The sequence below is a fragment of the Sinocyclocheilus anshuiensis genome, unplaced genomic scaffold (genome assembly GCF_001515605.1).
Source record: "Sinocyclocheilus anshuiensis isolate Anshui unplaced genomic scaffold, SAMN03320099.WGS_v1.1 scaffold1052, whole genome shotgun sequence".
NCBI classification, from domain to species: domain Eukaryota; kingdom Metazoa; phylum Chordata; class Actinopteri; order Cypriniformes; family Cyprinidae; genus Sinocyclocheilus; species Sinocyclocheilus anshuiensis.
The window spans coordinates 682,237-694,741 of NW_015549556.1; the positions used below are offsets into that span (position 1 = coordinate 682,237).

Genomic DNA, 12,505 nt, shown 5'->3' on the forward strand with positions numbered 1-12,505 from the left:
AACCGTTGTAATCCGTTGTAAACCGTTGTAACTGTAACTGATTACATTTACAACGGTTTACAACGGATTACAACGGTTACATTTATTTTGTAATTAAATTACGTAACGCCATTACATGTAACTAGTTACTCCCCAACACTGCTGTTTGAGCACAGTCTCATCAAAAGTAATAACTATTTTATGATTTGGTGAATTGGTGGTGAGTTTGAGATTCAGATTTAAGGGTGGACTTATAACCTACAGTTTAAAGGGTTGTAAGAGTCAGATCGTACAAATCACCAGTTCAAACAATACTTACCTTTTCTACAATACTTAATTTTCATGAGATCGAGTTGCATGACCCACCATCAGATATTCTGGTGCACATTTATTTTCCAAAATATGTACTCGCCCATATGTTCTTTCAAATCTATATGAATTTATTTCTTACTTAATATGCAAAATTATATATATATATATATATATCATACATCTCACCATTTTATTTAAAGGTATACATGCATAGCAATTGCTGAAATTAAACTTACATTTATATTAGATAATATTTACTAAATTAGAAAAAAAAAATGAAAATTAAAAAAATAAATAAAAATCAGCATCAGTTGACTACTAGTGAAAAACAACATTGGTCTTCATTGACTTTCATTGTATTTAATAATAATAATAATAATAGTAATAATAAACAACTTTTAAAAATTAATTATTATTATTTTCAGGTGAGCCATCCCTTTAAACTCATTTGTTCTAAAATCATAATCTAAAACAAGAACCTGAAAATGTCCTGTTTTTGAAAAAAACTGTTTTTGTCCATGCAATAAAATTCAGTAGGGTCCAAAATATTGGTTGAACAATACATCGGCATCAGCCATCACGAAAATCAATATCGGTTGTCCAAAACAACATTGGTCTCCATTGACTCTATTTACTGTATGGACTAGGAAAAAAAAGAACCAGAACCAGAATCTCTAAATTTCTTACTAACCTTGTTACTAAGGCTTCAAAATCCACTGCCTTCCTCCTTTTTCTCTCTCTGTCAATCCATGTATCCCAATCCACCACTGCCACCTTGTCACTGGCCTCATTCAGCATGCTTTTCTCCTCCTGTCCTTTCCATTCAACCAGAAGATATTTTTAAATCAATCCTCACTTGTATATTTTCACATAGTTCATTGTAGATATCAGGGGACGGGGACAATACCGTATGATGGGGCTTCACGAGCACTTAAAGTGAAAGTGTCATGCTGGAGAAGACAGTGGCAGCTCTCTGCACTGGGATTCATTTCCGATGGAGTGTCCCACTTGAGATTTACGTCGGCTACTCCAGCAGCCTCGAGTCATCAAGCATTCAAGAGTCTGCCTCTCTCTTTATTTATAAGCATTTATTGCTTATGCATGTTCTGTGATTGGATTCGCGCCGATGGTTTCCCACAGGAGATTGATTTTGGGAATATGCTGGATCTTCATTACATCAGAGCATTTGAAAACACACTTCGCATGAAGATCTGATCTAGATTTGTAAAATGGGAATTGGCCTAATTTTGCAATGCATGAGCTGGTTTGTGATTTTCTGAAGTTTTACAGTAGTATCTGGGATCCCGTCGCGTGTTTTTCTATCTAATGCAGTCCTACTGACAGATCCTTGTACTTTTTCACGAAGAGCATGAACAGGAAATGTAAAAAAAAATTCCATCAAGCTTTACATGAGATGTTTATTTTACGGTGTAACTTTACATGGCACAAATTGCTTTGATGATGTTCCACTTTAGTGCATTCATAGATCAAAGTTTCCCAGGGTACTGCTCTTTCATTTATGATACTGATAATATAAAGAAAGCTTCAGGGCATGTTTGCAAGTGAATGTGTGTAGTTTTCAAGGCCTTAGCTCTTCTTTTGAAGATTATAAACTTTTAGCAAACGGACAGGATCACTCCAGGAGGTCAACACGCTGGTGTATCTCCTGCTCTCTGTCATGAAATCTCTCATAAACACCCACCGCTATGACTGCCCAGTTGGACGGATCTCAAACTACTGGTTTTGTTTCATTGAAATGCTCACAGAGTCCGTTCCACAACTTTGTTTTTTTTATATTTTGTCTGTTGTTTGGTGGAGGGCTTTTTTCATGACTATTAAGACAGATCTGGCCTAGATCTTTTCATGTTTTGCCTAGATTATTACGTTTTAGACTATAGGCACATTTTTGAGCCATTTACAACTCAAATGAGTTCTGGATCTTCTTGCTAACTTATTGTTTAGCTGTGCATTTATTGAATGAGCACTGTGCAATGTCCGAACTGATTGCACTATATTTTATGTATAATCCTTTTCTATTCTTAACTGTTTTAAATTTATTTTAAACCTCTTAAATCAATTTTTAAATAATTGTCAACGTTTTTAAATTCCTTTTTTTATTGTTGTGATTATTTTTTTTATTATGATTTTCTTTTCTTTCATGTAAAGCACTTTGAATTACCATTGTGTATGAAATGTGCTATATAAATAAACTTGCCTTGCCTATTAAATTTCCTTTTGTGTTGTTTATTTATTGGTTTGTTTATTTTATCTTTTTAAAGAGGAAAGTTACACTTGGTTTCTAACAATTTTTTTTTCTTTCTTTTTTTTTTTTCATAGAGCTAAATATATTAAGTGTTTTGTGGGTTTTGGACTGTTCCCCTTTTCTTGCAGTTGACATACTGTGTATATATATATATATATATATATATATGTGTGTGCGTGCGTGCGTGCGTGCGTTTGTGACCCTGGACCACAAAACCAGTCATAAGGGTCAATTTTTTTTAAACTAAGATTTATACATCATCTGAAAGCTGAATAAATAAGCTTTCCATTGATGTATGGTTTGTTAGGATCGGACAATATTTGGCTGAGATACAACTATTTGAAAATCTGGAATCTGAGGGTGCAAAAAAATCTAAATATTGAGAAAATCATCTTTAAAGTTGTTCAAATGAAGTTCTTAGCAATGCATATTACTAATCAAAAAATAAGTTTTAATATATTCACAGTGGGAAATTTACAAAATATCTTCATGGAACATGATCTTTACTTAATATCCTAATGATTTTTGGCATACAAGATAAATCTATAATTTTGACCCATACAATGTATTTTTGGCTATTGCTACAAATATACCTGTGCGACTTAAGACTGCTTTTGTTTAAATTATTGAAATTTAAAATAACAGATTTCTATTTTTATACATTTTAAAATATAATTTATTCCTGTGATCAAAGCTGAATTTTCAGCATCATTACTCCAGTCTTCAGTGTCACATGATCTTCAGAAATCATTCTAATCTGATGATTTATTATCAACATTGAAAACAGTTGTGTATGCTTAATTTTTTATTTATTTATTTTTATTTATTGGAACCTGTGATACTTTTTTCAGGATTCTTTGATGATTAAAAAAAATAAATAAAATAAAAATCCACATTTCTATAATTTCATAACTCTTCTGTGGGACTTATTGAGTTTGATCTGTTGTATTTGATTACTGGTCTCTCTCGGTAGTGTTTCATTTGTCAGTAGTCTGAGCTCATCTGATCTCTCCATTAGCAGTCGTCTGATATCAGTCGCTGGAATCAAGCAGCAAACGCAAAAGCGACACTGGAGTCCTGACATGAACGGTATATAATTCAGCCGTCAAAATATACTAACCAAACCCAGCCTCAACACAGAGCCGCTTTCCGTTTGTTCCTCGATTGTGTTCTCTCGCCTCTCTCTTTCTCTTTATTCTGTTGTCTAGGTCTTTCTATAATTGAATGCAAAATGATAGGCCTGCTGAAGGCTTGTATCAAGGAGATGGTACAAAAGATGCATCCGCACAGAAAGAGCGAGAGCAAAAGCGTGGACGAGCTGTGACTAATGGAAACCCTCTCTTGGAGTTGAGAGTGTTTCATCTTGATACCAACTAAAGTCTGAAATACTCTGCAAATACTGCATTGTAATCGATACAAGCTTCAGTTGACAAAAAAAAACAGACTGCAGATTTCTTTCTCGCTCGAACAAACCACAGGGATAACATTAATACTTGAGTTCGGTGCTGAATGATTCTGTTTACCTCTCATGCGCAGAAGTTTGAGATTCCTGGTGTGTTGCACAATAGATCAGAATCAGACAGCTGTGCACAAACATTAGGCAGCTTGATATTTGCTTTTGTGGCAAATTAAATATTAAAACATGTTTTTAATTCTAAGAGAAAAATGGTTCGTTTAGGGGATATGTTTGGGCTGTTTTCATTCTTGGCATGTTTGTGTGCAGCGAGCATTTATTAAGAGTTTCTAGTTTTTTTTGAAAGTCGAGATTGTTGCTTGCTTGAGTCACATTCATCCTTACTGTGAGTGTGTTAACTGTTCAAACCACTATTGTGAATCAGCGTCATTAAGAGTTATTAAAAATTAAACAGTTTTGATGCAGTGCACAAATGCAAATGACCCCGCGTTTGTTTGTGCATTCAATTACAGACATAGAACGATCGGTTTATTTGTCTGATATTAACAGCAATTGTGCTAGCGATGCCAAGGTCATGTGTTTGATTGCACAAGCTGAATGCAATGCATTAAGTTGCTTTGGATTAAACCGTATTCATAAATGCAAATGCTCTGAAACCCATGTATAATATATTAGTGCACTTTGTTGCATGCCATAGTGAATCGCAGCATGCATTTGCGAGAACCTTTGATACCTTTAACTACATTAACTCTTTCCCCGCCAGCATTTTTGAAAAAAGTTGCCAGCCACCGCCAGTGATTTTGATGATTTTCACTAAAATTTGATGGCCTCCAGAATATTTTGCTGTATGAATATTTGAATATGCAATACACCAAAATAAAGATCAGAGCCTCTACACTCTAACAAATGCTGGGTAAAATAGGGACAGACCCAGCAATTGGGTTGTTTTGGCCCAGCGGTTGGGTTACTACCCAGAAGGTTGGGTTAAACATTTACCAATTGCTGGGTTTGTTCCTATTTTACCCAGCACTGGGTTGTATTTAACCCAGCATTTTTAGAGTGTACTTTTAAACAAAAAAATCAGTTTTATTCTAGCTTAAAGCATTCTTTTTTTTATCAACACTTGAATATAGGTAGGTTTCATCAAAATTCATAATTTTGAGCAAAAAGGTGAGAAAATCAAATTTTTATCAAAAACTGCATCTGGGTAATATTCAGTACGATTATCAAAGCATAAATCCAGTAAATTGCTTCTATCAACACCTCCAAAGCTTGCACAGACATATACCACTTCCTGGATCAACATTTAACTCCGTAACATTATGCAGTTTTCATTTATATGCTGTCTATTGCTGATGATCGCATTATTTTTCATATGCATCTGTTTACATAAGAGATCGCTCGTTTCTCCGTCCTGTACACGTGTGTTTTTGTTCGGGAGGTTTTGTACTCGTTCAGAAGATGTGTAATAGCGCCTCGAGTGTATAACAGTGAAAACACGAAAAGCCGTAAAAACTCGTCTTTGGCGGGGAAGCGTTGTCTTCTAAAAGACGAGATAACTCGTCAAAGAGTTAATGAGAAATAAAACTAAGTGCATCAGAAAGATAGCTTTTGTGGAATGACCCTTTAGTGTTAATATACTGTATTAATTGTTCTTTGTTTAAGACTTTTTAAGTTTACTATATATATTTTTTCTACCCAATTGGAAAATAGTTATAAATCTGCAAATATTTAGTGATAGATCTCCCAAAAATGAAATGAAAATGAAAACTGGCATAATTTACCCTTATGTCGTTACTAACTTGAATGACTTTCTTAATTCTTTGCAACACAAAAGAAAATATTTTGAAAAAATAAAATGTTGGTAACCAATTATTTTTGATGAGAATTGACTAAAACAAAACAAACAAGTAAATAAATAAATACAATTCTCAAAATATTCAAATGTATCCAAATATTTTCTTTGTGTCAGTTAAATGCTGACAAAATTAACATTTTTGGTGAAATGCCCCCTCAAAACAAGATATTAGAAGCATTTTCCACTCCATTTTCTAAGGCAATTTATTTGACTATCCTAAATATGTGAGTATTTGGTTAGTTGCATTTTGTTATCAGTATTAGTATTTTTTTTCCCCTCCTGTCCTTTCATTTTTGAGTTGCACCAGTTGAGAGCCGCTGCTCTAGAGTGTCATTTTATTTCCAAAGAGCTCTGATAAAGAGCAAATCAGTGAGATTCTTAGGGAGCTCTCCTTATGTTTGTTGACTTAATTAGTCATTAAAAGAGTGATCTCTGAGGGGAGGTTGGTCTATAAAAAGGTTTGGAGTGCTTGCATGTTTATTATAATGCACTGTGATTTAATCAGGGCTTTGCCCACAGTTACGTGGGCTTGTGATTGTGGTCAGATGTAATGCAACTGTACTTTTGAAACTGTAAATATAGTTTGGAATAGCAGGCGCTCTCAATGTCCTTCCCTCTCAGATGTCTTTCTCTCATCTCTCACTCTCTCCTCCTCCCTATCTCGCTTCATTTGTCTTTCTCAGGGGTTGCTGCTGTTGACCGGACAGCTGCTTCAGTGTCTCAGGTCACAAAGCCTGCAACCCCCTTGCTCGGCTCTGGCCTTATTTCCATGTGAACCGTATCTCAGCCAAAGCGAGTACTGCTGCCATGCCAATCCAACATTCGCTTCGTTTAGGATTTGTTATTACAAGTGATAGAAAAGCAGGGCGAAATGGCTAACATCATAGATAACGGGTCTTTCCAGCACATTTACATGCCCATTATCATAATAACCTCATTAGCAGCAGATGAACGTTCAGAGGATTCAGATGGCATGACGTGATATAGTATGAACTGGACCACGGAGAATAGTGCATAGTCAGACTTCTGACTCTCGGCATACAGTCTACTCACAAGGACCCCCAAAAATAGGGCAAATCTGATATAAGCCAGAAAATAAAGTTGTTTTTACTAGCTAGTTCTTTCCGAAAAATCACTATTTCAAGGTGCTACCTTGTAAAACCTCTTGCTTCAGATGGTCTTTGTGGATGTGTCTTGTGTGTTTGTTTCATAAAGGCATTCTCTCTTTAAGATACGCAACTGCACCCGCATTCCTCATTTGCAAATCGCTTTGGGTAAAAGCATTGAAATAAATAAATGTAAATATCCTGTCCTTATATGTTATGTTATATAAATCACAGAGGAATGCTTGAGAAGTTAGATTGTTAACAACATAGAGATCTGACGCATGCTTGTTGTAAAAAAGTGTAGACAGCAGGCCTGTTTGGAATGGAGGAGCGCACTGATGCCGAACGCTCCTCTCGTACACTCGCCTTGCTTCGCTCAGGTTGCCAGATTGGACTTATTTGGACGAGCGTTTCACTTTCATCGGAATGGAGAGATGAAGCGATTCCTTGATGTCATGCCTGAGAAGCTAAGCAATGTCATGAGTGAGTGAGTGTATATGTGTGCACATATGCTAGTGTGTTCGTAGACGTATTGCGGTACGGTGTCGCTTCTCAGCTCAGTAGCTGCGACTGTTGAAAGTTTGGCATTTTCTTAGATGTGGCTCTTTTGAAATCTGCATATCTAAAGATGGGAAAGAAAACCAGGGATGTGTGAAGGAAATATGAAAAAGATTATTTGTTCAAACGACCAGAAAAGCAACCGGTTGTATTGTTACGTTTTACGTTTGTTTTAAATACTCACTTTTGAATAGTATCTTGTTTAATTAACCCAATATTATAGTCAAAGCTTGTAGTGTGTCCTTCAAATGAAGTGGTATGTTCTGGTCATTACTTTTATGTCATGCTTTAATGGCAATTCAATAACTCTGTACACATTAGACAATTGCATATAAGCCTACAAGAGAGTGTTTACAAATTTGTATTCAAAGGTTACGAAGTCAGAAGCTGGTAGAAATGGCAAATGAAGTGATTTTTGAAAGTTTCTCGTCTCCTCAGCTCCAATCCCTGAGGTGCTCAAAAAGGATTCTGCTTCAGCTTTTGAATTTCAAGGCTTACACAATTGCAGTCAAGCAGTGCAGATTTGCCAATGTGACCCAACAGTTCCCATTGGCTTTAATGAAAGCATATTTCCTTAAATAGGAACTGTTCAAATGCACAACATTTTCCTTCACTGCCTGTCACAGATTTCTCTGATGTAACATCTAAATGTTTGTTCTGCCTTTGGACAGACTGTACCTGTCTATCCTTGAACTGCTTCTTTACAAATGCGTGAAGACTAACGGTTGTTGTTATCTGTGTCATGAATGTATTTGTTGTAGAAGTGATGCATATTGATCTGGTTGCGTAGGGAACAGAACATCATTAACCCTTAAATGTGGAGGAGCATAAATATCTCAGAAAATACATTTATATTCAATTTGATTTAATTCAGTGTAAGATTTAATTAAGGACTGCACATTAATCAAATGGACATTATGATTATTGCTACCATGATTACCTAATCATGAAAAGTGACATTGAATTTTCTTGCAACATGGTCATTGGAAAAACAAGCCTGTGGCAACTTTTCTGCAAAATGATATTACATTGTTTCTTGCATGTTGCCTGACACTTTCAGAGTGAAAAAAGCACTAAAAGCTTGTTAATTTTTATCTAAAACAGATCAAACGTATTGGGGAAGTTTGAAAATCAAATATCCGGTGAATAGCCCTAAATGGTTAATCGTATTTGAAAATAATGTAGCATCTATACTAAACCTAACCGATAAGGTTAACAAAAGAAAACATGAGATTAAAACACATTTGTGGCAACCATGTCATTTTATCTTGCTTTTACAAGACTTTGAGCTCTTTTATCATGACTCATGTTTCACAGGACTCACTTTGCAATGCAAGAGTAATGCTGTACCGGGTGCGCTAACGAGCAAGTTTACAATGTCAGAAAAGCTATGCATTTAGAGCTGGTTATGTGATGCAAACCAACCCGATCTCATGAAAGTGCGTAAAATAGTACACCAAATAAAAACGAAAACTCGTGGTATTGATATGCAAAAATGGACTTTGGCATGTATATGCTACACGATGGGTAGGTTTAGGGTTGTGGGGTAGATGCGTATCATATGTACGCGAAAACTGCGTATCATATGTACGCCAATAAATTTCGTATCATATGCACGCAAAAACTGCATATTATATGCATGCCAAACACGTGCGTATCATATGCACGCCAAAGTCCATTTTTGCATATCAAAAACACGAGTTTTCGTTTTTATTTGGCGTACTATTTATACACATTTTCATGAGACTGGGCTCTGCAAACATCAAAATGTATTACTTTACAAATTATGCACTACATGGTCAAAGTATTTTGAGCCTATATCATAGTATTGTGCAAGGAACCACACAAACATAACCCTTTATGAACCAATAATCTGCCCTGTAATCATAGGGTGTGTAAAAGGTGTTAATTTAAGCTGAACTGGAAACTGCAGTCAGCTGCATATGTAGTTTTGAGAGTTTTGCAGAAATGTACAGTAGTTAAATAGTAGTTAACATTTTTCCGATGACCCTAGGTTGCGTATTTTTGCTGATGTTGAGCTTTGTAACCGATCACAGACACGTCAGTCATGCACATGGATGCAATGGCCAATCGGAGGTGTTTAAAACAATTTACCATGATTAATAACATCTGGTCCTTAATGAGCGAGTTATAAGCAATCTGATCTATACATCTGTGTTTCATGTTTCATTTCTGTCAGCGATGGTACGTGAAATTGAGCGCTGACGAAACATTACCTGACATTTAGATGCTTTAGAACCAAAGCGAAATGGTAATTTGGCATTCTTTTGGATTTGTTACGTGTCGTGCCGCTAGCTTGCAGTGGAATCGGTGTAACAGCCAATATAGCGAGGTGTAAATTAGATATTTATCTGCAGTAGAGACAGCTTTGTTGATTTAAAGGGGAGCATTTGCGAGTCCAGAACTCAGTGAACTCGCGCTGGACTGCAAGGCTCAAACTGTGTAAACTTACAGTGACAGCTTCAGTGGTTTAAATGGCTGGGAGCGCGCTAGTATTGTCACGTTGCTCACTTTCTGGGCATAATTGGAAATGTGTTTTTCATGCTGCTCAGAGGGCCAATGTGAAGGTACTGTTTAGATGCTGTCTTGATTTATTAATGTTTTAATGAGAGCTATCAAACAATAACAAATTGTAATCGGATTAATTACGTGATATGGCAATTAATAATCAAATTAATTACAAATAATCACATATATCATTGTTTGTAGCTGAACCCCCCTAATTAAAGGTAATTCATGAACATTAGTCTGCATTATTGAGGCAGATGAGAGAATCACTGAATAGATGATACAAATTCAGTGTTTATTTCCATCATTGAACATAAGCCCATCACTGACCTGCAGCAGGTAGATTTGGCAGCCGTATATTTAATTATATTTAGTTGTTAGTTTACGTACACTACCATTCAAATTGTTGGGGTTGGTTATGATTTTTTTTAAAGTTTTTAAAAAAAAAAAGTCTCATTACTTACTAAGGCTGCATTTATTTGATAAAAAATGCAGTAAAAACAGTATAATTATGATTTTTTTTTCACAAATTAGAATAGCTATTCTCTATGCTGAATTTTTCTTCAGTGTCACATGATCCTTCAAGAATCATTATAATATCTTTCTTTTGTAACATTATACATGTGTTTATAGTAAATTTAATGCATCCTTTCTGAAGAAAAGTTTTTAAATTCTTTTGAAAAATAAATGAATGAATAAATAAAATATTAAAACCCCAAACTGCAGATGAATATCTTTGCATTTTCGAAATATTGTGTCAAGTTTAAAACAATTTTATTTTTAGAAACATGCCTGCGTTCTTTTCCATTAATCCCATGAATTTGCACGAGTCAGGGAGACATGATTAATTGCATTAATTTTGGAATGCTTTATTTTTAATACACAATTAATAACACTAAATTAACCTGTTAAATTTATAGCCTTAATTTATATGTAAATTATCTTATGTGAGCATAAGAGTGATTACAGTATCATGGGAATTAATTGAGAATTATGATTTTTATTCAAACATTCTTTGTAATTACACCCAATTTTACCAGTTTGCCCAGTACTTATTGTAGAAAACTGTGGAGCTTTACTCTCTGTTTGTGTTATTCCATTGTAATGAATGGTAATTTAGTATCTCCTGAACATGGTAACTTCACCATTAGCACCAACGTATGCCAATTACACAGCTAGAACATACAGCGGCCTACACAAAAATTACCACCCTGTAATTCGGGACCACTTCGACTCTAAAGCCGAGGAAAGCCTGTCATTTATCTCACACATTTGTCTCTCCAACTCTCGAGAGCTGATGAATGAAGAACAATCACCATTTCTCAACACTGGGCTCCACTCAGCAATAAGACAGAGTGTCTGTGCGCTCAGTCAGTGTTTTTGTCTTGAATATAATCAATTACCCTTAGCTGTGTAAATATAGGAGAACGTGAAGTGCTTTGACAGCCATTTTGTCTTCATCTATGTTGGTTCTCACTCCCTCTCTTTTTCCCACAGACAGATTGGTGTATCGTAGCCAATGACTCAATGACTGCAGTGGATCTCCTGTATCTGGATCAGTAGCGTGGAGTCGTCACACCCTGAAGAGAGGAGAAAATGGACAGGCTGAAGGACTTGAGAATGCTGGGTCGGCCTCTCGGAATGTAAGTGAAGTCCTGTTGTTCGGTGGTGATGCCACGCTGACATTCAGTCTTATTTACAGGTCTGAAACCAGACAGGCCTCTTGATGTTTGTGCTTTACCCGTGAGGGAAAGCAATGGCAAATTTAGCTGCAGGCAGCAAGCCCCAGTGGCACACGCCAGTTGTACATTGGAGAAGATTTGTCTGGTCATACGACTCCCTTTGGTTACATAATATAAATTAGATCAAGGACTATAAGCAGATTTGCTAGTATTTATATATTTATAGCATTTGACATCACTCATGAAACAATCAGGACATTGTGGCAAAGATTTGTGTTAATATGTGCAGATGATGTTGCAAGATAATGACTGACATAATGATTGGTGTCTTTGTCAGGAACTTTGTTCAGGTTTTGTTTTGTTTTTTCAACAAGTTAATTTTGCGAGGCTTGGCCTGAAGAAGATCTATAAGGCAGTATTAGTGACCATTGAACCAGCCTGCATGATTAATAAAAATAAAACCGAAATTTCTTAGTCCGATTATCAAACCACAAAGGCTGTGATAAATATATGAGTTGCACGTTTCAGAGTGAAACATGGCACTGGGTTCTTTTACACTCGACCAGTTCACTATCCATCTGTTTTTCAGCATCTCAGAGCGACTCAGTTCACAGTAAATGCTCAAAATAAAATGTGATGGTTTAACTTTTGAAAATTAAGAAATTAAGCCATAAATGTTAGTGTTTAATTTTATAGTTGCAATTTAAGATAAATTATTTATTTATTTGTGTTTATTTTTATTTTACAGTGAAATACTTTAATAGTAATATTTCTTTTTTTTTTTTTTTTTTTTTTTTTTTTAAA

At 35.5% G+C, this 12,505-nt stretch overlaps 1 protein-coding gene across 1 annotated transcript in view; it reads left to right on the forward strand.

Annotated features, from left to right (window-relative positions):
- Nucleotides 1–12,505, forward strand: part of LOC107656952 (leucine-rich repeat and fibronectin type III domain-containing protein 1-like protein) — a 148,439-nt gene that overhangs the window by 76,405 nt on the left and 59,529 nt on the right. Inside the window, exon 2 of the mRNA XM_016444914.1 lies at nt 11,517–11,662. Coding sequence (XP_016300400.1) covers nt 11,616–11,662 — 47 coding nt within the window. The 5' untranslated portion in view covers nt 11,517–11,615. The remainder of the gene's footprint in view (nt 1–11,516; nt 11,663–12,505) is intronic.